This window comes from Botryllus schlosseri, chromosome 13 (genome assembly GCF_051294905.1).
Source record: "Botryllus schlosseri isolate E-star chromosome 13, Bs_hap1, whole genome shotgun sequence".
Classification (NCBI taxonomy): Eukaryota; Metazoa; Chordata; class Ascidiacea; order Stolidobranchia; family Styelidae; genus Botryllus; species Botryllus schlosseri.
The window spans coordinates 17,232,219-17,260,089 of NC_137248.1; the positions used below are offsets into that span (position 1 = coordinate 17,232,219).

General features: G+C 40.5%; 1 protein-coding gene and 1 long non-coding RNA gene across 2 annotated transcripts in view; one reads left to right on the forward strand and one right to left on the reverse strand.

Moving 5' to 3' along the window:
- The window catches only part of LOC145454145 (uncharacterized), a 184,737-nt gene that overhangs the window by 21,401 nt on the left and 135,465 nt on the right, over window positions 1-27,871 (reverse strand). The window lies entirely within an intron of this gene.
- Window positions 18,500-21,477, forward strand: LOC145454771 (N-formyl peptide receptor 3-like). The gene has a single exon (XM_080332755.1). It carries the CDS (start codon window positions 18,501-18,503, stop codon window positions 19,602-19,604), a length of 1,104 nt encoding a protein of 367 aa, XP_080188881.1. The 5' UTR covers window position 18,500; the 3' UTR covers window positions 19,605-21,477.

Genomic DNA, 27,871 nt, shown 5'->3' on the forward strand with positions numbered 1-27,871 from the left:
GATAACTAGATGTGCAACACGTGACTCACGGTTAAATACGCCGAGATGCGTACTGCTTAGTCGGCTAAAAGCAGCATAATTGATAGCCCTATAGCCATGGCCGTAACTGCCCCACCCCAAACCCCCCAATTGAGGCGAGCCGAGCTCGCAGGGGGCCCAAAATTAATTCGTGAATTAGCATAATTATAGAGTATTTTTTGAAAATTTATGCAACTTATGCAACGCGAATTAAATTCGCCACATATCTTGATTATTGGGTACTCTCCCCCTTAAAAAAATTAGGCAACATTTATAGAAATAGGCATATCGGCGTTGGCCATTACCACACCACAACGCACCAAGACATATAAAGTTTTAGGCCATGTAACACGCGACTCCAAGAAGTGTGCCAGAACGATCGGCAGCGAGAAAACATTGGCCGTAAAGGACTGCTTTTATGCTGACCAAAAACTTCGTTATATATACAAAATAGATATATGCCTAATTGTCCATTTAGGCACCTAAATGACTGGCGCCGAATGTTCCTGTCTTGGCAATCTGAACCTCACAAGACAAATATCTCAGGAAAAAAATTATATGCCAGTGAAGAAATACCAATCTGAAATCGTGTGATCGTTCAGTTTAGTAGGTTTGGGCAATTCTACATTTTTTGATATAGCAGACAGGAGGTCACGAATTAACATCATGTAAAGAAGTCATACCAACGTGATGCGGGGTCAGTTTATCACCCTATTGGAGCCCGCGGGGCTGACGAAGTGCCGCTACATTCCTGTCAACGGGTATACGCCCGGAGATGTTTAATTATTATTGAGGGGGCCTATACCTTTTCAAACACACCTCACTCAGCTCTACCGGTAAATCATATTATCCGAACAGTGACAGGATGAAAATTGATAGCAATATATGCAATTCCCGATCATATTGACCGATTCAGTCATGAAGTAAAGAAATTTCTCGCGCTTCGCGCGTTTACGCCAGAAAAGCTGATTCACTCAATGGACACCCAATGCAGCAGATAAGTAGCGATAAACAGTGTACAGTTTTGAAATCTCGCCAGGGCAATAAAACTACTCCGAAATAGCCATCAAAGGTCGATTGTTATGAACAATGGGAGCGCGGCAACACAATGACCATAAAAATCGCTAATGGTGTCGAGCTATTGATCGGAACAATGCCAATTTTCATATTTTGATGACTATTTGGGTCCGTTTCATTGCCCTAGTATTCGAGCCGCCCCGACCGTACTCTGAAATTTTAAATTTGGCCCTCACCCCGAAAAAGGTTGGGAACCACTGTTCTAAACAATCGCAACGACGAAGCACAATGGCCATAACAATGGTCCTTGCGTGGTCGCGATTGTTTAGAACAATGCTGATTTTCATACTTTGAGGGGTATTTCGGGGGGTTCCATTACCCTGATCAGATTTTGATGTATATTATCAAAATCAGTGCGACTGTAGCTTTAAAATAAGATCAACTTTATTAAATTTGAACGCTCGGGTCGTCATCCATGGGATTAGCAATTACGTTGCCGTTTCATGCTATGAAACGACGACAAATCTGCGGCTCTAGCATCACTCGACCGGGAATCACGTGATGTGAATCTATCCGTAGGTTAGTTATCTATAGTTTCACACTCTGTTCAACATCAATGTAGTAATAGTCAGTCGCCGAATAAATGTTCCGGTCTAGCCTAGACCGTTAAGGTGAAAGCTTATATTCCCTTGCAAGTCTTCATCGAAAGTGTTGGCAAAGCGACGGAAGATATTGATTTTATGGGATTATTACGGCATTTGATTGTTCGAGTTGATGCATTTGGTAAGGGTGAATAAGTCAGTATGTAGCTATATGTTACTCGAATGCTTACTTAATGTGGCCTGAATTGTCGCTAGGTATCGTGTACCTACCTGTGTATTGATGTAATGTCTTACGGAAATTTAGTGTTGGAATAATCATTGTAACGTCACGTGATGTCATAGGTTCGGGTTCAAGTTCGCGTCCACAGAACCTTTCAAAGTGTTTCGCCTTCACACGAACCAGAACCTTTCAGGGGTTCGCATCATCCGTACTTCGGATATTGCTTTGCCGAATAGGTACATATGTCGAGTCACTCAGCTGGTCGGGCCAGTAACACACACACACACGAGTCCAGAGTTGGACAACTAGATAATTCTCGTTGTCTAATTTCACTAAATTAGAGCAAAATGGCAGTTTTCTAATTCTATTCTAATTTGTGAAATGTTTCTATGCTGTAATTGCAATTCTAATCTAATTTGTGAAATGTTCCTATGCTCTAATTCTAATTCTAATCTAATTTATTGTTCTCCTGAAAATGCCTCTTTGTCTGGAGCATTTTGCAAGGGAGTTAACTTGAATATCCCTCTCGCGCAGAGAACTCCAGTGCCAAGCCCCCATCGCATTACTGCCATCGTACAGTCATCGTAGTTATGATGTGACGAGTAATAACCATGCTGGAATGGTAGCATGTATAGTCTGCGAAAAACATTCTAGTTTAGATCACAAACGGAACAGCAAGAAATAGAGATATAGTTAACGCAGGCTTGTTCAATTTCATGTCCACAACTACACCAAGAAAAAAGAGGATGATTGCTTCAGATCTAACTCAAGAAAATATATTAGTGGGTTAAGTGGAAATATATTTCGCAGCGGAGCATCAGATCATGGACGGTGATGTTTTGAGTTACTGGAAAAGAGAAAATCGGTTTCCTCATCTTAAGTCTGCTTCTCGGGAGCTCCACTAGAAAGAGTGTTCAGCCTTGCAGGAAAGCTGTAAAATGCAGGGGTCACCACTCGCCAACTCTAAATGGGTCGCGGGTAACTTTTAAAAAGTCCCCTGGACGCAAGAATGCGATATCGAGACAAATGGGCCACGCAGTTGAGAAACCACGTTTTTAAAACTTTACGTCATTACAACGCCGTGCTCACTAACATTGTCTATGGTCATGGTTACCAAAAAAGAAGTAATTTTTTTAATAAAGTAGTACAAATACAACAAGAAATATTATGATCATGAACTTCATTTTATTGTGAACGATGAGCTGCGCATCCAGTGACAAATGAATCGATATTAAGGCTAGCCAGACATGTTACTGGCTGAATGACAATCTCATCCTAAAGATTGATTTTGTGGGTACGCCCCATGCCGTTTTCTAAGCGTCTCGGTCTTGGCAGTGTACGGACCATTGCAGGTTTGAGCTACTGAGGGATAGTGTTGTTGGGCACAGGCGAATAGCTTATTTTGAAACAACAACAATAATATTAATTTGAAACTGAAATTAATTTCAGCATTTAAAAATGCTTTATTTACCGTTCTTCAAATATCACAAATCCGATCGCCGGCCGCGATTGGTCACCCCTGGTATAGTGCACAACGAGTCAAGCTTGGTGTACAGAAGTTAACCATTCTTACGGTTGAGGGAATGCACTGTGATTTGACGTGATCTGATTTTTGATGTATTTATTTCTCAATCACAATTTCATTCCATTTCCAAGTTTTTGCGAATCCAGTAATTCTAATTCTAATCTAATTTTGAAATAAAAACTGTAGCTCTAATTCTAATTCTAATTCTAATCTCATTTGGAGAAAACTGTGTAGCTCTAATTTTAATTCTAATCTAATTCGGAAAAGCTGAAAAATTTTCAGTTGTCCAAGGCTGCACGAGTCATTATAACTTTATGTTCGTCAAATGTAGTGCAAACTGCGTGTAATAAATGCGGTTGTCTGCTGGTCCTGCTGCGCCTTTGAACTACCGAGAAAAAAGTAACACACTATTGCCTTCCCTAAGTACTAAATTACACCCTCCCTTATTATTATAGCTTGCGATGAATCTTTTTCAAACATGATTTAGAAGGAGCGACTTAAGGCAAAGTGATTCCATTTAACAGACCGGTATTACTGATCCTAAAGTAGGTGCAACATACGAGTGGAGCGCCTTATTGCTATGTTATGTCCGGATTAGACATGTTAATTAATTCCGACTGAGGAATCACAGCATCATTGCGGGTATAAAATTGGTTCCTGCCCAAGAGTACACTCATTACGGGCTTCTCAAATAGATATTAAATCGTTCTTATGTCATAAAAGGCTATTGATGAATTAATTTACATTGATGAAAAAGCCTCTTGATATGCAATTATCGCTAAAGTGATGTCCACATCATGCATAAAATCGTTCGCAAATGCATGAAATACTTCTATGCAGTTTGTGTTTCGAATTGAGAAAACACATGGTAGGAATTATTATGGGTTAGCGATAAAATTATTTCATATGTTCGAAAGCAATCATCGTCGTGACTGATATGTAGATAGCCATATATTCTATTCATGAAGAATATCTTGAATGGCTGTTATTTGAACTTCGGCAACATAAGTGGAGTGATCGGGTGCCTTCAGTTTCGATTTCGTTGATATAGAATGGGTAAAGGTAGCTTAATTGTGATTATTTTCATAACACTTGTAGATTGGGCCAATGCAGCCAATGAATGTCTTGCTTTAATTTGTTTTGTTAGAAACAGTTGCTCCGACTATTTTTGTTAGTATTCAAAATCAAACGATGATTCACATCCAAGGCATTGGGTCTTATCGCATATTCCACCTTATCGCATATTCCATGAAAAAAATGGCAGTGGAAATGACAAGCGTGGTGCAGTGGGGATAAAAATCTGGATGGGTGCGAATGGAAATCTTAAATAGCACTGGTCAGAATTTCTTCGGGTCAAATTTACCTAATTCGGGGGTGATGAATCCGAATCTAGCGTTATTTTTGTTCTATCACGTCACGTTTTGGATATACTATATATGTCTATTTATACTAGTTTTTCGGGGTACTCAAGTAGATTAAACCTACTTGCAGTACTTACTGAAGTAGATATTTTTCAGACTACTTCCACTCCTACCTGAACAGCATTTTGGAAAAACTATTTACTTTTGCAATTTGGAATTTTAAAAGTAGAAAGTAGTTTTGAGGAAAAGATTGCACCATTCTCATGAATATCATTACACTGGCCAACACAATTTTTGTTGACTTTGATCAGACAATTGATTTGACTAACTTTTAGGCGCTGAATTCAAAAATGACTTCCCGTTTTCTCCAACACGTCAAGTTTTGGGGTTAGGCACCCACCCACCACATTGACTCATAACCCACATAATGGTACTACTTTTATTATATTGTGTTTATTGTATAAAACGTTTCAAAAACCACAAGCAGTCGTAAGTAAGTCAATTGACTTCAAATGAACATTATTTGTATTAATGTATTTGGTTGATTTGAACTGATATTGCTTGCACTGGACAAATAAAGGGAGAGTTTCAGGGTCCAAATTTACTTTAATAACCCAATATGTTGTAGGTTGTCAAGTTTGATACTTGAGCAATTGTCAGCTTATATATGTATGCTCTAATCTACTATGGTATCTTATCACCATCATCTTTAGAAGTTGAGGGACTTTTTCTCCTCGGCCATCTCTGACGATGTCAAGATTCTCATGGAAATTAGATAGTTTAGCATTTTTGAATGTCTGCTGTCCGACATGTGCATCCTTATTGTCTGACCACTAAGAAAACACAATATTTCAAGCAACAATTGAATGCTTCTGTAATATTCTCAATGTTTCTGTACTATTCACGAATACTAATTGAATATACAATTGTTACTGCACCTAAGATGATGCCATTTTGAAGAATGTCACACTTTAGGATCCTTTTTGAGCTACCTATAGGTATTTTCCATTCCCTTGAGTTGTAAATCGTAATTCCAAACACCTGTAATCCATGGTAACAATATCATGCCAATGCCAGTATCATAGCAAAACACAAAGCTACCGAAAGTAGGCCTACGAAGAAAAGGCTTATTCTCCTGATCGAAAGTGAGATAACTCCTCTACCTTGCCGTTGCCAAGTAATCTTTTCTCATTTCGTAAAGATGGTAAAAGTTCCGAAGATTTCTATTCTAAGTCCCAAATCTTCTGTCAGATCAATAACTTGTGTTAACGAACTACTCTACGTTTTGAATCATCTTCAATTTCATTACATTTCATCTTGATCCAAACTATCAAGCGTATAGGAGTTTCAAGTTACATTGGATTAGCTGAATAAGGCAATAAACCTATAGCTGATAGTAAACGTAATGTTTATTTTCCTTCCCATATCCTGCAGTTTGCATCAAATATGTGTGTGAAATATCCTCGGATAATTGCATCCTCGTCTCAAAATGGGTCAAGGAATCGGCCAAGGTCGATACCAGTACCCTTTTTCTCGATAACTCCATTGATACCGTGGCTATATAACTTATTATATGATAAAAGTGTGGATAGTTGTATGGTATGGAAAAGTAATATGGCTAAATTCGTGAAAATTTACATATTTTTGGCATATGTCGTAGAGCAAAAACTTGACGCGATAGAAGAAAACCAGCGGCATCTTTGGAATCAGCACGCCGAAATTAGTCTGAATCAAGTGCAAAATCAAAGTCAACAAATTTTTCGTGCAAAATTGTTACCCAGTGTTATCATTCGAGCTGCGTGAAATATCACCTGAAGCATGGTAACTTAATCATTTCCGAATATTCTACCAATGTGTAGTGTCATTATTATTTTACATTATTTGACACCCTCTTCGATTTGCATAACAAAGAGCTATATGAAGGGTTAGTTGCGTCTCATTGTTATCTATGACACAATGGAGAGAAGTTCAACTACCCCTGCAAAGCACGACGGTGCCAGAATAATATGTAAATATATCGCTTTAATAATTCTGTTGTTTAAATATGAAATACCTTACTATTTCACGAACGCACAGGCGAGACCGCCGAAAATTACATTTTCACTGGGTCCCCTTCTTCAGGCTATTGATTTTAATAAAGTCACCAAGAGTAAGTTTCTCTGTAATGCCTTGTGTCAAGTTTGCAGACCTAGGTGGTTTGGGGGGTGTTATTCTACTTGTTTTAGGGGAAAAGGGGGTTATCGATACGCTGTTTGGAATTTTTGGGGAAATTATTCCCGCATTGCGTAATTTTTTTGCTGTGTGCCGGGAAAAATTTAATTTTGGGCGGTTTCGTCAGACCGTTAAATTGCGAAGTAACAAATTTGACAGCTCTGCAGGAACTAGGTTATACAACGGAGCCTTTCGAGTATCTCATACCCTGATAATTCAACAAAAATTATAAATGCAACTTTTTACTGCAACTTTTGTTAAAATTAAATGCAACTTTTCCGCAATTTTGGTGCAACAAAAACTAGCCCTAGTCATTATAGACACTTTGCGTTAGCCGAGAAAAGACATCGTGAGAATTTGTATGTAGCCCCTCCGGCTAACTGCTGAAAGTATGCGACCACCCTCCCCCGACCAAATATAGTTAGACTTACTGACTTTTAGTACTTCCAATGCCTTTCGTTTCCTCTCCCACTTGAAGTACTTTTGACTAGTCTGAGAAATTAGTACTTCTTCTTGTAATTGGGTAGAAATTTAGAGCGTTACTTGTTCTACTCGAGTAGCAACTCCGATCAACTATTCTGCTTCACAGAAAAATATTAAGGCAAATTAGAAACCGCCAAGAATCTAAAAGTTTTTATATTTAGAACTGGCGTTTATACATGCACCGGGGTGGGCAAATATTTTCCTCCGCAGGCCACATGAGAAAAATATATACGTTGGCATGTCGAGTGAAAAATGTTAGGTATATTCTCCAGCGTATTTTAATTTTATTTCTAAATTACATTGTTAAGAAAAATGCTGCTCAGTGAATGTGCTGATATTAAAGAATGAGAAAGTGACGGTTAATTTAAAAAATATCTATTTGCTGTCATGATTCGAAACAATGTTAAACATGATACATTTAAGCTCTCTTTAAACCCATATCCACGTTCTTCTGTGAAGACGCTCAAACATGGGTCCTCAAACTTTATAGGCACACCCCCCTTTATGAACAATTCGGCGCCCCCTTATCATGATATCACAAAATATTAAAAAGTGCATCCCTAATGCTAGCAATCCCAACGGATAGTTCGATGGCATGGAAGATTATGGCTGTTGATGAGAGAATTGTAAAATAGCCAAGTCGGACAATACACAGAGCAACAACTATGAGATAAGGTATATCGCGCGAAGCGCGAAAAAAAATTTCAATTACCTTCGGATTCGCGCCACCCTTCTGATGCTTTCACGTCTCCAAATTCGAGATCCACTGCACTGAAATGTAGGCTATATGCGGTAGTACGAAGCTTATTTCTTGGTCGCTGCCTTCCGAGCAGCGTACAGCTTGAATAACCTTTATGTTGAGCGAAGCTTGCAATTTTTCATAACTTCGCCCTCCCTTGACCGAGTGTTTGGTGTTTTGTTCATAAGAACAACTTTAATTAGAATCCTTAAGCTCGGCGTCATGATCGGCAAAAAACTGAACGGACAGGTTTACACTTGACTCCAGTATGCGAATATTTGTTGCTCTAAATTCTAAACCAAAACCTTCTTTGAATTTCAGTTTTCGGCTTTTTTTTCCTATGTCCGTTAATCCTTTATGCGTGATAGATATGATGAGTCATATAGTAATCGCGAGCACTGATTGACTTGTTATACGGATTAGGGATTTGAACACATATCACGCAGGGATATATATCCCTGATATCACGTAACACATTGAAAGACATACCGTATGATGCGTAATGAGACAATGGCATGGCAACAAAGAAGGTTTGAACTAAACTACATTAAAAGAGTGATTTCTTGTGACTTAAATTGCTACTTATACTTTGCCACATTGCCTTTATTTTGAATCTGGATTACGCATGCCAGGTACGTATAGGCAGCATAATCGTGGCATATTAATGAACATGCTTCCAAGTAAACGAATTTCATGTTCATTTGATGCAGTCTAGGGTTTTAGTCATTCAAAAAGAAAGTTTCATGTTTTAAATTCCAAGCAACCTTTCGCCGACCGCGCAGAATAGCTTCGCGGGCCGCACTTTTCCCAGGTCTGTTCATGCAGAACAGAAACCCAAAGACCATGAACCATGCAAAACATTACTAGAAATTAACCAATGATATTCTCTGGCTCTGTTCCGGCATATAAAACATCTTATTTGGTGTAGGCCACAGCATGTCCTATGTCGAGACGGGTCGACCGTCCTAGAACCGATGTAGATTTATTTGTATCGTGAAGTACCACGCACACGCACTTCAGGTTTCGTGTTTAGCTGTTAGCAAGCAGTCTCCCACTCATCTGGTTGTCTGCAATTGACAATGCAAAAGAAGCTCTTCATATCACGGCAATAAACCAAAAGAAGAACAGTTCAGAAACAGCGTTCCTCGATTCCGATAACAGTATATGGAAACTGGAGATAAACGAGCATAATGAGTACAGGCGGAGATTAATGATGATAAATTATTTCAAGTTAACTTGATAAGCACTTTTTTCTTTGGATAAGCAAATATCCTGTGTATTCGTGTTACAAAACAAGCTTAAAGGGTTACATATTTGAGTCATGTGCCTGAGTGAACTATTATCTTCTACATAATATGTTAACAATATATTGTTTATTGTTTGAAAACTTTTACGTTTTACGAAAGAGCAGTGTACTGTCACAAAATGCATTGATTGATTAAGTCAGCAGGACAGATGTATAAAGATAACGTGAGGAACTAAATTAAGTATGAAGCTGCTAATCACAATCTTTACGAAGAGTGGTATATAAAGGTGACAACTGCTACCGATTAAAAATGTTTGCATCCACAAATAATTTTATGGGCCGGAAAGAGGTCCTGATTAAAAGAAGAAGGGAGAACCACTGGATTCAAGTTCACCGAAAACTCATTTATTCTGTTCTATAACAGCCCAGATTTCAACATTATAGTTAATTTCAATAACAATATTTGATCTAATGCTGTTGAACACTCACCGAAATGTCACTAATGAAAGCCGAAATTTGATTAATTTATGAAAATGAGAAAAAATAGATACCGAGAACATTTCACGTGATACGGGAATTCTGAGCACATAATCAGATTCAGCAGCCTAAACTTGGTCCTCATCAATCAATAAAAATTTTCGGACAAAATTTTTTTCAAATTTGTAGACCAGTGTAATTTTATGGGTTCAAACAACTCCTGACTGTAAAAAAAACAGTGGCGGCTCGTCCTATCGGGCAATTGGGGCAATGCCCCACCTAAAATTCTGTTCAATAACAATTCTTTACCATTTATAGACGCACAGCAATCTATATATACCGAAATCACAGCGAAAATGGTATTCTTCTTGTCCTTTCGCTTGTAAATGCCGTTATATAGCGAAGTCTCTGCAAAAATCGAATTCTCTTCTGTGTTTTCGCTTTGCGAATGCTTAGCCGGGGCATGCCCCGGTAGTGCTCATAACAAGCTTTCACTGTCTATTCTCTCAAAGCCGCGCACAATAAAGAAACGGTGATTTACTCCCTCCTATTCATAAAATTACCGAGCAAGTGGGGCAAAATAGGTCTGTGCCCCTAAGGTGTGATGTAACAATCGTATCTATATCTGAACTCGGTTACCGTCATATCCGTTTAGTCGACCTTTGCTGGTATAGGTCGATTTTGATGGTGTTTATTATTATTATTATTATGAGCGACATCAGTGGTGCTTATTGCCTGTTTAAGGCTTTGTGCTCCACGGCATTACAAGTTATACAGTTCAATGAATACATTTCTTCGTCTCTTGAATGTTTTTGCACTCTCTCAGGCACTCTCTTCAGGCAGTCTCTGTCACGCTCGGTTCTTCGTCGTCACTATTTGCTGCCGACTTATAGCTCGGCCCACTTTTTGACTGGGCTTTTCAAGTCACTGCGACTGCAGTGAGGTCGGCGATGAGGACCCCATATAACCTCCGTCATACCATGATAATTATTGAAACTTGGTATGTCATGTCGTGATGGTGGTATTTAACACTGTCCCAAGTTTCAGGGTTTATACTTGAAGTTTAGGGTAGTAATCCCGTTTCTGAATTTGAGTGTGTGCTGATCCGTCATGTATCGCAAACACATTTTACTCAAAAGCCGGTATTGGTATCCATTGATTTTGACGATGTTCCATACCGAGATCGGTCATGGCATTAGGCACGGTAAGTCTTAATGTTGGTATCGAACGCTGTACCAAGTTTCAAGTTTGTCACTGAACTATGTTAGTAGTAATTTCGTTTCCTAAGTCGAGTGAGAGCTGACTCGTCATTTATCGCAAACAGATTTTACGCAAAGCCGGTATTGGTCTCTATTGATTTTAACGATGCTCCTTACCTAGATCCGTCAAAAGCTTTTGCACGGTATGTCTTGATTTTAGTATCGAACGCTGAGCCAAGTCTCAAGGTTGACACTCAATGATTAGGGCAGTAATTTCGTTATAAAGGTCGAGTATGGTAGAGATGTGTGCTGATCTGACACTTGAGCCTACAACGCATTGCAGATTTCACGCAAAAGCCGGTGTATCTCGGTTTGCATTAAAATATTTACTTTTATATTATATTCTCTAATGTCAATTTCACCGTGAAATTGTGGCCTTCAAGCCATTTGCTTACAAGTTACAACCCTCTGTCAAGCGCCATAGCTATTTTGTTTTCGATGGCGGCTAACAGCTGATCATTCGATCAGCCTATTCCTAAGTAAATTTTACGCAAAATTCGGTGTTGGTCTGTTCGTATTAATTTTGACAGTGTACCATACCGAAAAGGGCCATGAGGCTACTTCTCGATGATGCCATGTAACAGTGTACTAAGTTGACGGTTTTCATCCACGTATGTATTCGGTAATATATTTTCCAAAGGCGATTTCGCAGCTGACCTATACACAGTAGTAAAGCCGTATGTGTCGTGTTACAGTCTCCAGTTTCAAGGCCAAACTCTCCTATGCTGTACCGCAGTAGTCGGGAGCCTATTGCTCGTGAGCCATATATGGCTCTTTGGGGTATAAGATATGGCTCTTCGACATATTTTAATTTTGTACTTAATTTATCGATATTGCAGCAACTTGTTATAAATTTTATTAACGGTCAAAATAATTATTCTCGTGACAGCATAAACAAGTATTTGAGAGGTCAAGGCAGTGACGTATCCAGGGTTAGGGGCTCGAACCTCGTTTACAAAATCCACAAATTTAAGTTGCTGTAGCGCCAGCGACCAATATTCCTCGCGAATTCGATGTACCCGGCATTGCGCGCTGCGTAATTTTGGATTGCACCATACGTTGGTTGATCAAGAGAGTAGCAGACATGGGGGGACATCTATATGACAATCTAGCAGTGTTGGGATGACTCGAGTCATGACTTGACTTGACTCGAGTAACTTTGCAAAAATGACTAGACTTGACTTGACTCGGTGCTTCAGAAATGTGGATTGACTCGTGACTCGGAGCAAAGTTTACGAGTCAATTTCAAGTCATTGAGTAAACGGTGTCGAATAAATCCTATCTTATGTATTTTCGGGTTGTCGCGATACGCCGGTGTCACTTGTGAGAGCAAACAGTCATTCACTGATAGTATGTTTCACTGATCCTCCAATGTTATATCACAAATAAATTGACCGCAATCGAAACGATCACAGCCTACCTTACGTAGTCGTAGTAGCAATAGATTATTCTCATAAAAACGCATCTTTGTTTCTGAGAGTCCTGAGTGCTCACATTGCGCAGTGCTCACCGTTACCAACACTCTTGTATGATTTGAATCGAACGAATATATAGTTTATGCGTTTATATTCTCCCGTGTGTAGATGGGTAGTCTATTTTGTACCACATCAATTTGTTCAGCTTCTCGAGGCTTCTTATTCGATCCTCTACATTAGCTCATAATAACAGACTTATTCAGACTTATTCAGGGTTGGAACCAAGTCCCATGGCTCCGAGTCACAAGTCAACCTCACTTTTATAGTTTTGACTCGAGTCAAGTTGTGTCATTTTCACTTCACCACCGAGTCAAGTCCGAGTCCAAGTCATCGAGCAGAGGGTCGAGTCCGAGTCATGGTATGGTGACTCGAGTCCGAGTCCAAGTCATTGTGTTGACTGCTCAGTTTCCAGTTAAAGTCTTGTTACACCCACTTTTCATAACTCTGTTTGGTGATATCGAATGGTTTGCATTTATAAAATACTAATTTTCCTTACTTTTAACAATATCTCGTAGCATTTTCAAGTACGAGTACCAATAGACGAAATCCCAAGAGTGTGGCTACTTTGCTACTCTTCGAAATTACAATGAAATGTCGGTCTTGCTGTCTGAGTCTCGAGTAATAAAACTTGGTTCGAGTCATGTGCAATGACTCGAGTCAAAGTCGAGTCAATACACAGATTGACTCGAGTTGAGTCGAGTCAATTTAGTATTTGAGAAAATGACTCGAGTCAAGTCGAGTCATCAGAAAATCGTGACTCGAGTCGAGTCATGACTCCAGTCATTACAACCCTGATTTTATTAGCAATTCTTCGTGTGCGTGAGCCATACAACACCTTTTTGCATGTATATTTAACTTTATATTCGGTATTTGATTCAAGATAAATGCCCAAATAATCTGTCCTTCACCCAGTTAGCAAAATGCAATGACTTTGCATCATCAGTCATCACTCATACTTCGAAAATTCAATTTGACTTGAATCGTAACTTGACTCATAACTTGACTGACTTGACTTGACTTGACTTGACTTGACTTGACTTGACTTGACTTGACTTGACTTGACTTGACTTGACTTGACTTGACTTGACTTGACTTGACTTGACTTGACTTGACTTGACTTGACTTGACTTGACTTGACTTGACTTGACTTGACTTGACTTGACTTGACTTGACTTGACTTGACTTGACTTGACTTGACTTGACTTGACTTGACTTGACTTGACTTGACTTGACTTGACTCGAGTCCCCTCCGAAAAACGAGTGACTTGACTTGACTCGAGTCACTTTTGAAAATCGATGGCTTGACTTGACTCGAGTCAAAATGTACAATGACTCGAGATGACTCGTGATTCGAAGGCAGTGACTTGATCCCAAGACTGCAATCTAGTTTTCAAATACACATTGTCTTCCTGATCTACGCTGAGAAATGAACTAAGTGGCTTGGAAGTGACATTCCAATTACAAATCCAAATTACAAACAACGCTTCGCTATCCACGTCAAAATTGATAAGTAGTTTATTTCTAGTACTGCCGTTAAAATGCAGGAGTGCAGTGCAACGTTTATGTTACCGCCGAATTGAGAAGTCGATTAATATTTATTTTCGGAATCGGTGCTATAGTTATATTTGATTAATATCAGTTATTATAGATTCTGAGCTATTCACGATGAATTGCGCTATCACAGGATGATTAGTAGCCTATTAAGAGTTTTTAAAGAAAAATATGGCGCCCACGACGAATCCCATGTAGTGAGTTCGAATTAGTACTACCATGACGTCACGAATTTTTAATTGTGACGTAACAATTGATTGACATGTATGGCTCTTTGGGAGTTAAAATGGAAAATATAAGGCTAACATGGCTCTTCAGACGAAAAAGGTTCCCAACCACTGCTGTACCGAGACCGAATTTCCGAGGCTGCTATTCTTAATTCTTCAGAATGATGTTTTGGATTCAATATGACTGGCCCAATCTATGAGATAACAATAGCGTATGTGTCCGAACTCGTTGACCTTTCCAGTTAGGCTATACTTCACATAATAGCTTACACTTTCAAGGTGTACGCAGCCTTTCTAATTCATTTCATGTTCGAGTATGACAATGGCTGTAAGGCTGTTGAAATAAATGCTTTGAAGTTTCGAGAATGCGCCTTTTGAGGTAGATTTCACCTGATTTGAATATGGACTGAATATATCGGCGAAGGTGTTAGATATCGGTTTTATATCGGTATCGGCCCAAAAATCCAATATCGGTCGGACTCTAGTCATTTCCATTTCTGTAGATAATTAGTCAGGTCAAGTGCGAACATGAACCGTGTTGAATCTTTGTTCCGTACGCCGTTTACGCAGTTACCACACTTCAAGTCACAGCTCACCGGCAGACCTCTCGTGCCACATACGTTAAAATCACTGTTGTCGGGAAATTCATTTTACCGTACCATCATCAAGTTACTTGTTTACGTTGGAAAACGCCATTGTGACGTCATCTTGATAAAAAGTCGCTTGCAGCCCTTGCCCCACCACCCGATATTGTCACGAGCCGCCACTGTAAAAACATAGAAAACCACTGAATTCGAGTTCACCGAAAACTCTTTCACTCTGTACTGCAACCACCCAGGTTTTATGATAGATAACTTCAATGACAGTATTCAATCTGTTGCTGCTGCACGCTAACCGTACTGTCACTAACGAAAGCCGAAATTTGATTAATTTATAAAAATGAGAAAAATTCATACCGAAATAATTTGACCTGATAGAGAAAGTCGGAGCACAGAATCGGATTCAGCAACCCGAAATCAATTATTAAAATTATTGGCGCAATTTTTTTTTGAAATTTGCAACCAGAGTAATTATTACTATAATTGTCACTTTTTTGATCTGGAATAATTCCAAAAAACCTAATAGGAAGTTGAAGTGCAGTGGCTCCATAACTTAGTAGTTTCCACGCAATTGTAAGAGCTTGTTTGACTTACGACGCACCACTAATCGTAGCTTTTACAATAATTTTGTCTCGCACAAGCCGTAGTGAATTAATATTAGCGCACTATAATTATTATGTGATCGAAATTCTGATTCAAAAGCGGGTGTGGTGACAGCCATACCATCCACCAGCCCTTCTGAGCTTGTGACACGAAAAAAAGATGACGCAAAATTGACCTTCTGCTTTTTTCTCTGAAAAATCATCAAATTTTCGTAATAAAAATTGGACAACAGCGCGCGGCACAAGGATAGTAGTAGCTTATACCATCAATTACAGACTCACATTTGCAAGTAACAGTAACGCATGTTTTCCCACTTCAAGGGTTCTTAGTGAATGGGTCGGAAAGGGTATAATTTTATGTCGCTACGGCACCAGAGGGATCTGTTAATATGCATGCATTATTTGTTGAATTTCTTGTAAAATATTTCTTCGCGCCATTTCGAGTGAATAGTTTTTGCATATCCAAGGAAATTGTGTTATGTACGGTAGCTATAATAAGCGAGACACGCGGAAAGCATGGCTTGAGCATGAAAATGTGCCGACCTTCGTATTATACCAATTGGTTTGAAATCATGATAAGATTTGCCCAACTGGTTTCTTCGGAAAACACCGCCGAAGACCGTTGGGATACGCTAGTCTAGGGGTGTGCAACGAGTTTTTGCGGGCCTATGAGACACATTCATTTCGAAGCCAACCCTTCTGCGTTCGGACACATGACGGCTTTTCGCCAACATACCACTGCGAAATTGCGGTGCCAAAAAGATCGGCGGTGACAAAGCTTGGCCAAAAATGACCGTCGCTGATTGGCTAAAATTGTCGATATTGATATACGCGGTCGTCGAAAGGGTCGATAGTCGCCACCGAATAGTCTTCACAATCTGAGAAGACTGTAGACTGGAGCATGGGCCGAAGCCGGATTGGACACCTGGCCTGATTTTCTCATTTCTGGCCGGAGCCGGATTAGCACTTTTTCTGATACGGTTGGAGTCGGGTCGGAGCCAGATCAGTACTTTTTACTAAGAAAAGGGCATAGTTTGATCCGATTTGGGTTTTTAATTCCCTGTTTGTTTTGTTTCAATCAATATACAATACCAACATGTGAGTAGACGGTTATTATCCGAGTTTTGTTTGGATCGGATCACGGTTATTTCTGGAATCCGGCCTAGGAGTCGGACCGAAGATTTAGAAAACAGGATCGGAGTCGGATAAGAGAATTTGTCGATCCGCTTCGCACTAGTATACTGCAATACAGATGCGACGCGAAGACGAAAATAATTCACCCCAATTTTCTATCGCGTGTGTCAGACATGTTTGGTAGAACTGTGTTTCGAACAATAGTAGTATGTGCGTTCTCTGTGTCATACATGCCCGTAACATCATAACATACTATGATAATATTAAAAATCCATTTTTTGATTTATGAGGCTTGGACGCAAGATGCCACTATAACTCAGATTGTGGTCACGATCTGAAAAGTTTAAGAGCCACTGCTCTTACACACGGTGTCGTGACTTTTACTCGCGAGAGAGAAAATAGAAAATTAAAAAATACAGAACATAACGAGCAGCGTATCATAAGGTAGCGAGCTCCAATTTGCCTATACTCCCCTTGATCGTTTAGGAGATTTTTTTTCAAGCCTTCAGGCAGAAGTACTAAAACGAACATGTGTATTTTGCACCCCATTGACGAACTGGAGACTCCGTAACCTTTGTGACATACTCTTAAACCCGATTGCTGCCAGCAAGCATTTTTCACTTGCGGCAAATACGTTGCGTTTTGGATAGGAGTGCTGGATGGTTGTTGTGAAGACATGGCCATCCAAGCACTAGGAGTTATTCAACACTTATTTGGCCGAACAGCATTTTGGTGCTCCATAGTTGAAATCGAATCGAGGGAAAAGAATTGAAATGAGATACCTGATGGCCTAAAAAATTAGCCTACTTGTTGCGCGTCTAAACAAAATATGGCTACGTATCTTCATTTTCTTTCGTTATAACTTTGGTAGGTTTGTGCAGATGAGTTTATTCAGGCGAAAAAAGTGCGGCACGTGCTCAAAAAGTTTTAAAAGCACTGTACTACTACATAAAGAATCGAATCCCCACTATAGATGCCGCTGTGTTAGTTTGTGTGAGCTGCTTAGATGCTCACATCTTTACTGAATGTAAACGAAGACAAATTTCGACGGCATAATGTTGCCGCAACACCATCCGTGTGCCACAACAAATCTATTAGTGAAAGCTGTACTATTTCAAAAACCATAATATCGAATTCTGATGCGAATGCACTATACTCAGAGGTGGATAATGCAGTAAGCATTTCTATTCAGTAAATTTCGACCCAATTATAAGTAGATGCAGCAACTTCTAAGCCATATGCATATCAAAACGACTGCGGAGAAGTAGGAAATAAAGATCTGAAAACCACATTGTGTCCTAAAAGTGGATTTTGTTAGTGGCTCGCATATAGTTTTAGCACTTGGACCGACCCAACTATTCTTAATTGCAGGGTAGATCTTCACGACTATAACGAATAATGTCTTATACTGGGATATTTCGCCCAGATTTCAAGACACAATCACTCATTAATGCGATGCAAGCATATCTCAAATTGTATTCAATTTTCTTCCTTACAAAATCCGAAGTATAAATGGAGTCTTACATAAAGCATTGCCAAGTAGATGAGGAAGTAACCACCTCTGCAAGTAGCACAAGTATAGTCATAACATATTTGAGTAGCTTACTTAGGAAAATTAGATGTAATTCGCTACTGACAATGTCTAACTGTATTAGGCTACACACGAACTTTCAATATTACATCAACTTTAATATAGTTTAATTTTTTATTCTTGCAGGTATTAGGCTGAAATTCAACGGGTATACGTGCTAGAGATGAATAGCTCAACTTCGGGACGCGCAATCGACAAGAACATGTCATTAGCAACAACTGCGTCTCCTAAGATTCCAACCACTATTGGGGAAATGGAGTTAGACTTGATTTCCACAGCTTTCGGGACGACGTTGAGTATCGGACTCGTTTTGAATATAGTGACTCTGGTGGCCCTTTGCAAAATGAAAAGAACGTCGTTCAATGTGATCGTAATTGGCTTATGTTGTTCCGATATCCTGTCCCTTCTTGTCTCGCCATTCCAAATAATACAGATCTTGTATTCCGCCACAGGAAAAGATTATCCCTGGAACAGAGTGATCTGCAAGATGGTACATCCTATACTGACTTTCACACCGCCTGTGACGGTATATCTTGTGCTGGCTCTGTCAATTTGGCGAATGTACGCCATTCATCGTCCCCACCGAGCTAAAACATTCATGACTCTGAAACGAGCCAAGCACATAACGATGGCTATATGGATGGTTGGCATCATAGTTGCTATACCTTTTCCAGCTTACAGCTTGACTGTCAGACCCTCTTCTTATTCGACAAAAATGATATGTTTTTTCGAGGCGCACCAGAAATGGATGTTTCAAATTTATAATACTGTTGAGGCCGTGGTCATGATCTTTGTTCCGGTAGCTCTGATTATAATTATGTGCGTTGCTATCGGATTGTCACTGCTTGTGCAGAAATCGAAAAGACAAAAACTCTCTGGAAATCACCAACTCCGCGAAGAAGACAAGAACGCGTTGATTCAGCTTGCCTTGATCGTCACCTCCTTCCTTGTCGGTTATCTTCCCAAGGTTTGCTATCTCGCTTTAACTATACTACACGTTTACCAAGATCCTCGCTTTCACACCGTAATCTTTCTGACTTCGCGGTTCCTGTTGAACTTCATAGAATCCGTCAACCCTATCGTCTACAATTTCGGTTCGAAGTCCATGCGCGAATCCACAAAGCGCACTGTGCATGGCATCTTCTGCATGTGCAGACAAACGGCACCGAACGAAAACAGTAAAAAGCAGCGACCCGCAAAAGAAGAACCCATTGAAATGGGGGAAAATAGCAAGGGGAAACAGGGCTCGGACCAAAACGCATCATGAAGATGAACTGCGTCAACTGCGATTAAACACTTGATCGTATCTTGAACAACATTTCGAGTGGGCATAGCAACAATAACGAACGCTAATATGCGTGAGAAATAAATTTGACATGGTCATGGCGGGCTGTTTATTTCTCAATAATAAAAAGAAGATATTTATCTATTCTAGCTAGTCAGAGTGAGATGAATCCTATCGATGAAACTGATTTTGCAATCGTATGAACTCTGATGTTGTTATCTTCATGAACAATCATCGCACATCAGTAGTTGGATAAATGTGCACGACGCCCCCATTCGCGATTTATAATAAACAAACAAACATTATCAATATGACAATTAATGAAAGAATTAGCTCATTCTCAATTTTGCAGCAATACTGGAGGGGAATTCCCTTCTGACTGTGCGGCAATTAAAAAAGGGGGAATAATTACCGATAGAGAGAAAACGAACAAATAATCTGGATTGACCTTTGTACTCAGACATGAGACTGGAGTCATTCTACGTGTACTTTTCCACTCGCCTCCTGATTATAATACATTGTAATTTTACTGTATTTTTCCACGATCCATAGCTGACCTCGGTCGTACACGACGGTGATAATAGTTGCCTGCCCTGACCCGTTGTTCCGTGGTCCAATTTCATGACCTGGGAGCAATAGCCCGTCAAACTGGTTGACTTATCGTTCCGCGGTTGATTCAATTTCGTGTATGGGGGGGGGGGGGTCATAGGAATAATTGCCGGTCGTGACGTCAGTATAGTTTTCTTCTGATCCATGAGATCCTGGTGCGTGTTTTAGGTGTCCATACGTTCGGCTGTGTCAGGTGACGCTTGTGGTCTGTCTCATACTGTCGTACTTGAACCCGCTTGCTTTGTTGTCCACCCAGACAGTAACGAGAAATGATCTGTTACTATTATAAATATGTGTGTCATTTCGAGTCATACCGAGAATCAGAATGAATGTCCTAGTAGAAATTTGTATTAGGCGACCCGACATAGATTAGCTTAAATAAAGTAACATTATGAATATAATAAGTAATTAAACAAATAGCTGATTCTCAATTTTGCTCGCATCAACGTGTTAACCCCCAGTATTACGTACCTAGTATTCGGTGCAAGCAACAAATGTGGCTGTTCCATACCTATACCGCGTTCTAGCGTCTTCATAAGGACAGACAGTCCCAACAAAACAATGTATTTATGATGGGTTCTTTTACTGCTTCACGTCTGGTCAAGCGTAATCGTGCCGGTGCTTGTAAATGATATACAATTTACCGCGGCATATTATTTTTGTATGCTGTACAGTGTACATGATGTACAACTTGAATCGATCAGTTGGCGAACTCATGCTTTACCCGTCTGTACGATCGATCGCGAGCTCACCACGCACTTGTCGTTCGAGAGCGACTCATTTCGCTATAGGCCAGAGGTCGGGAACCTATGGCTCGCGAGCCATATATGGCTCTTTTGGGTATAAGATGTGGCTCTTTGACAAATATATATTTTTGTACTGAATTGATCAATATAGCAGCCACTTGTTAGTAAATTTTCACCACGGTCAGAATAATTATTCTCGTGACAGTATAAACATGTCTTTGAGAAGTAAAGGCAATACCATCTTCAGGTTTAGGGACCACGAGCCCTCTTTTCAAAATCCTGAAATTTAAGTTAATGTCGCGTTCGCGACCAATATCACTCGTAAATTCGATGTGCCCGACTCGAAATCCTGGATTGCACGATACGTTGATTGAAGAAAGAGAATAGCAGACATAGCGACGCCCATATGACGACGCAGTTTTCAAATACACATATCTTCCTGACCTACGGCACGAAATGAACTGCCTTGGACGTTACGTTCACAATTACAAACTCGAATAAAAACAATGGCATAGCTATCCACGTTCTTGATTGGTAAGTAGCTCTGATAGTACCGGCGATCAAATGTAGGCATGCAGCGCAACATTACGTGTTACCGCCGAATACTTTGAGAATTGAGAATTCGATCAGTACCTAGATTTTCGGAATCAGTTCGACAGTTGTAACAAATTATAAGCTATTTACGATGAAGTTCGTTATCAATGGTGCCTTACCTCTCGTTTCGCGTTTTATTTTCGAACAATTAATATGCAAATTGTGAGATTTTGGGAGAAAAATGTTGAAAATCCTGTCATTGATGAACATCGATTGAAAATACCAATAGTAATTGAAGGTTTCACAATTTCGTTCACTCATCCTGACGATATGCGAGATACTGCCTCACTTGCCTCCGCTGACCCGACGTCACTAATGTGTCACAGCTTAGAGTGGGTAGGCATATACACTGCTGTAGTGACCATGTTTGGCCCAACCTACGCAAGTGATCGTGGATTCTCGCATTTAAAAGCAGGATCTCGACGAACCTACGTTCTCGTACCTAAAATTTTGCATGCTTAAATAAGGCAACCAGTACGATTAGTACGATTTTTTAGAGAGAAAATGTGAGAAAATGTGCGACGAATCCCATGTATAGTGAGTTCGAATTGGAGCTGACATGACGTCACCAAATTTTTGATTATGACGTAACAGTTGATTGACATGTATGGCTCTTTGTGAGTAAAAATGGGAAAAATAAGACTAAAATGGCTCTTCGGACAAAAAAGGTTCCCGACCACTGCTATAGGCAATCAGTTGTGTTCGCGTGTGCCGTAGCATATCCTCAACACTTGTTATGCCAACACCTCCAAGCATATTTACAATATCATGCTAAGGAACTATTGCTTCGGCAGCCACGCACTGTCGTTCGAATTCGACTAATTTCGCTGCAGACAATCAGTTGTGCTCGTGTGTGCCGTAACATATCCTCAACACATGTTATGCCAACACCGCCGAGCATATTTGCAGCATCATGCTACGGATATATTGACTCGACAGAGTGTTACCATAGAAATTAAACATGGAATGGCAACGACCAATTTTGCAGCTTCGCTCCGCTTCGCCGGGGCTGGAATGAAGAATTGTTTTGCGTAAGCGACTGTAGGATTTCTGGCAATCCAAAAGCTATCTTCCCGAGCGCAGAAATTATTGAATCTGGCCTTGATCGAAAGCTACTGTTGCACCGATTCCGAAAATATAAATTAAAATATTGATCGTGTGCTGATCCACCTAGAATATGTCCTCCAAGTCTGAAATATCGGCATTGTTTAGAACAATCGGGTAACCGCAACACAATAGCCATAACAATGACCCGTTGGGATCAGTGGGTTGACCTTATTTGGCTGAAACGCGCTCGGTGGTGCAATAATGGCAATGAATTGTGGCAGATCATACGTTATGCGATCTATAGCCTGAGGTGAGGTGTAAAGTAGAGTGGGAGATTTCAAAATCGGAATCCACTGCGACTATAGGGCTGCAAAATCAAAGTCCAAAAAATCCGACTGGCACGTAAAGTACTGGTTTCTCCATATATTAGGCTGGGTAAAATGTATTATAAATCCAACTCTCAAAGACACTGCTGTAAGGGGAGTGTCGTTGTACATTAATTTGCGTACAGCGAAACTTTGTATACGGTGGTGCAATAATGAGGATGAATTGTGCCAGATCACGTGATGCAATCTAGCCTTCTTTCGGTGAGGTGTAAAGATGAGCGGGGAGATTTCGAAATCTGACTCCACCCCGACTCGGGTTGCTAAATCAAAGTCCAAAAAATCCGGCTGGCTCGTAAAGTCCTGTTATTTCCACATGTTGTGAGGGTAAAATATAGCATAAATCCGACTCTCAAGGCCATTTGGCTGCATCCAGTCCGGCGATAGCTCGCTTCACCGTCGATCAGCTGACTGACCTTATTTTGCTCGGTTTCTGTGCCAGGGCTGGATACGGTCAAGTGACCACCCAGGCACGATAGTTCTACTATCTTTACACGATATGGAGATGACGCTGCATATTCATTTGCGTACAGCGAAACCTTGTATCGAACCATTGTCGGAATGATGTTCAACTATACAGGTGTTATTAGTGCAATCAGGTTTAGCACCACAAGAAGTATATTAGCAAAGTCCTATCCTCCACAAAACGATAATACCTATACCCTACCAACAAACAGACAATCAAACTTGTCGCTTGAATACTTGTAATTTCATTGTGGTCAGATGTACGCAAATCAGCTGTGATCGATCGAGCGTGACACAATCGATGTCAGTCATCGACCTGCCTGTTTGACAAAACTCGCGTTTTCGGGTTGACAGCAACACAATGCGATCCATTTGATGTCCCCGTCGACCCTCCTATTTAATAGGGTTACCATACGGCCTCATTCAAGGGAGCATATGTCCTCCTTTTCCCAGATATGTCACCCCTTCGCCCAAATGTACTCTGTTTCTGTCAGTTTGTCCTCCTTGTTAGCTTAACATACCCAAAAAACACCACGAGTAACGTAAAATGAGGGCCTAGATTACAAAAGTCGGGTACGTGGCCAAATCGGGAAAATGACGCTATGATGGTATTGCGTAGGCTATTACGTGGATACGGGACCCTGTGTAAACATGTGAATAGTAAAAGCGCCCCAAACTACCGTGAAAAAGATCGAGCGCACTCGACATGTCGGGCCCACCTCAGTACAGCCAAATGATCCAATGTCGTAGCTAGAATAGCCTGGGTGGTGGTACATCATTCTCACAAGATGCACTTTGGAATGCGTGTGAAATCGACATCACCCGTTACTCGACTGAAGCAAGTCACCACTGCAATCCCTCTCTGTGTATACACGACGTAGGCCTACTAGGTACTGCAGATCCAGACGAAACTACGCATTCAAGCGAGGTTATCGAGATAGCTGGAGTGATTTACAACACATGCTAAATTTACTTCAAATGGAAGGGCAAAATGTATAGCTTTTGACGTACTCAAGTAGAAGTAGTTTTAAAGAAATGTCAGTATCGTGAAATCGCTTTCTATCCTAATTATAAAGAGTAGGCCCCCATAAAACTGTCGAGCCAAAATACAGTTTCGAAGCGACCCGGTAATTTGTAAATCTTATTTATGGGTTGCACGGTGTGTTAATTGATTAGAGAGAAGCAGACACGGCGGTGCCTACATAACGAGGCTGTTCTCAAATCCACATTGTCTTCGTTATTATCGGGGGGATATGGCTTTGCAGTGACATTGAGGTAGTTAAAATATATTGGTTAAACACGATTTACTCCTCATATATAGGGATCAATGGGTGAATAATGTATCGATTCTGCAATTCGGCCCGCCAAGTACTTAATTTTCTCCGGCCCGCCGACCGAAGGAGTTGCCCGCCCCCTTGTATAACACATATGTAAATGGTACAATAGCGACAGCTAACGGTTGTTAATCATCCATAAATATACAGCTAACCGGTAATACAGCCCTCAAGGATAAACTAGGAATATCTGTGTGAGTCGCCTCGATTGACCCATGAGGCAAGTTTAGACACGAAAGTACTTTGAGGTGTGATATAATCCCAGTAATTGTACTGTATTTTTCCACGCACACGTACCACAATCGAAATCGGGGTTCGTCCGTCTGATTCCCAGCGTTTGCCTCGAAGTAAAGTATCGGGTATAAGTGACCATGGATCTACGCCAAGTCTGTCCACCACTTTTGAGTAGATATTTGGAAAGACCGGCTCGTGATCACCTCCATACAAGGCCTAATAGTTCTGCGTACAGCGAAACTTTGTAGCGACCTATGTGCGGGCTGTGCATGTGTTGTTAGTGCAATCGTGTTTATCCCCACAGGAACGTAATCATTTGAGGATGAATAAAATCTTACCCACAACGATACCAACTTTAAAGCCCTCAACGACTCCAACGGTATGTGTTTATGTAGATTTCATATTTTTATGAAAAAGCTAATCGACCACAAGATACTGTTACGTACAATCTCTTTCGGTAGGGTTTGTTAGTATTGTAAAATGATGATCGGGAGCTACGGTATTTTACACTAGGTCTAAAAGGGTAGGGATATTCGTTAGTGATACACCCGTCTGACGGTGGGGTATTCGATAAAATAACTCTGTTTTTACTACGGAAACCATGATCACACTTACGGGCTCTCATCACTTCTCGTACGAATGCTTGTAATTTCGGTGTGATGTACTCAACACAGCTGTGATCACTCGAGTGTGACGCGATCGAAGTCGGTCCTATCAGCTGTCTGAGGAAACTCGTATACTCAGTAAGAGAGAGAGAGAGAGAGAGAGAGAGAGTCTTTATTTTCATCCAACCAAAATACATAACCCACGGCAGTGATGGTGGTACAGAAAACATGCTTGCACAGTATTCGGTATTAGATAGGAATGATCGATAAGACCATGAAGGTCATCTAGTCTGACGACACCAGCATCAAACGGGTACACTTGACTCTAAACAGTCTGGCTGTAAAGGTTGACGACAATGCGATATATTTGATGTCCCCATCGATTCTCATACTAATGGGGTTGGCGTACGTCCTCCTTCTCCAGGAAAATATCCTCGCATAAATGTACTCCTTTTTGTGAATTTATCTTCCGTTTTAGCCTAAAATATCCAAAAAGACCGTGAATAACGCGAAATAGGGATCTACAAGAGGCGGGTAGGGTCTATCTAGCTGTTTTCGCATAATTCTGTTATACAAATGTAGGATTTTGGTGTAGGTCTGATTTATAACTTTGTAAAAGTGAGGTAAACTCATTGCAAAACTACTTTCTGCTTTTAAAGTCAAACGTGCAAAGAGTAAGTAATTTCACCTGAAACGGTCGAGGAGTAAGTTACAACGACTTGGGTATATAGCACAAGTACTGAGTACTCGAATCAGTAGCGTCTTTTAACACCATTACTCAATCCAAGTCCACAACATACCTAAAAACGGGGTATTGTTTTGTGTATTTCAGTGAAGCAAATTCAATTTAAATCTCAAACCACTTTATCCTGTGCCCGAACTCATTAAAAATCGATCAAAACCTGATCACCACCTGCGTAATCCACCCGCTGTGTGTAAAATGGTATACCATGTTGGTGTCGATCGTATATTAATTTTGCGTGCGATTTGCGTCGATCTGCTGTCGAACAGATATACTTTTGCCTATACCCTTGAAGTATACAGTATTACCGCGTTGTCTATATTACGGCTCTGTGGTTAGACAATACAGATTAGAGACGCCCCGGACTGATCAATATAGTCGGATACTCCCAATCTGCTCAGTCGTGGTTCTTGACCCTCCAAGACCTTTGTTAGCATCAGTCTATCTCACTGTTTGTAGTGCCAATTTCAAACGTCGTAATAGTGATCACTCGCTCATGTGTAGAATATATAAATTGACGCCTGGACTATTTGCACGAGCTCATGGTTTATGGTAAACTTACTAAAGCGGAAAGTCACTGCCAAGTTGAACATTGACTGATCGTTCTCTTGTTAGCGTCGATATTCGTTCGTACGTTCTGTCATGCCTTAGAATTTTTGTTATCATCGAGTGTGGTCATAAATAGACAGGGGGACAAATTTGATGCGTTCAACGCAATACGCGTTTGCCACATCTCAGTCCGGACCGTAACCGATTGTTTACCGCACCTTCTATACGATAAGCGTCGCTTTTTACTCATAGGTAAGCCGATGATCTGTGAAAACACAGGCGCTAATGTGTCATTTCGTTATTCCCTCAACGTCACATGACCGCCTATATGTAGGCTTCTGGGGTGCCCATCAACACAAGTGTTGAACGTGATCCATAAGGACCCCACTGCGTGCTATACGCCTAAATAAATATGTTTACTCGAGTATACACCTGGTGTGGAGCAGTGAAGTGGATGCAGAAAGTAAATTAGACAACGCACACCAGTTGACTACATCGATTAATATACGGGGGTTGATAAATTTTGTCAAGTGAATTTTGAATGGATGTTATTTTTGCCAAATCAACCCCCACTCTGTCTATAGTTTCAAATAGTAACGTAATTATTGGTGTTTCGTTGGGTTAAACGCACTTTGAACGCTGCTGCTTGGTCGGTGGTATGCACAGTGCACAGGGTACATCTAGTTGAAATTTTACACTCGTCTGATAAAACGCGACAACGGCAAAGCAATAAAACCAACCGGTGCTAAAATAAGTCATCCGGTAAAATTACTAATAAGCTATGCCCCGAATTTCCGGGTCCCCGCCATACCCCGTAACTATGTGTGTTTGAGGGGTGGACGCGCGTTATCGGGTGTACCGAAAGGCTGTTTGCACTGCGAATTGGAGTAAATCCAGGCTGGTACGCAAAGTCCTGTTATTCCCCCCCCCCATGTTGTGAG

What these genes read in the sequence shown, in the direction of transcription:
- LOC145454771 (XM_080332755.1), top strand. Translation starts at nt 18,501, where the DNA reads ATGAATAGCTCAACTTCGGGACGCGCAATCGACAAGAACATGTCATTA.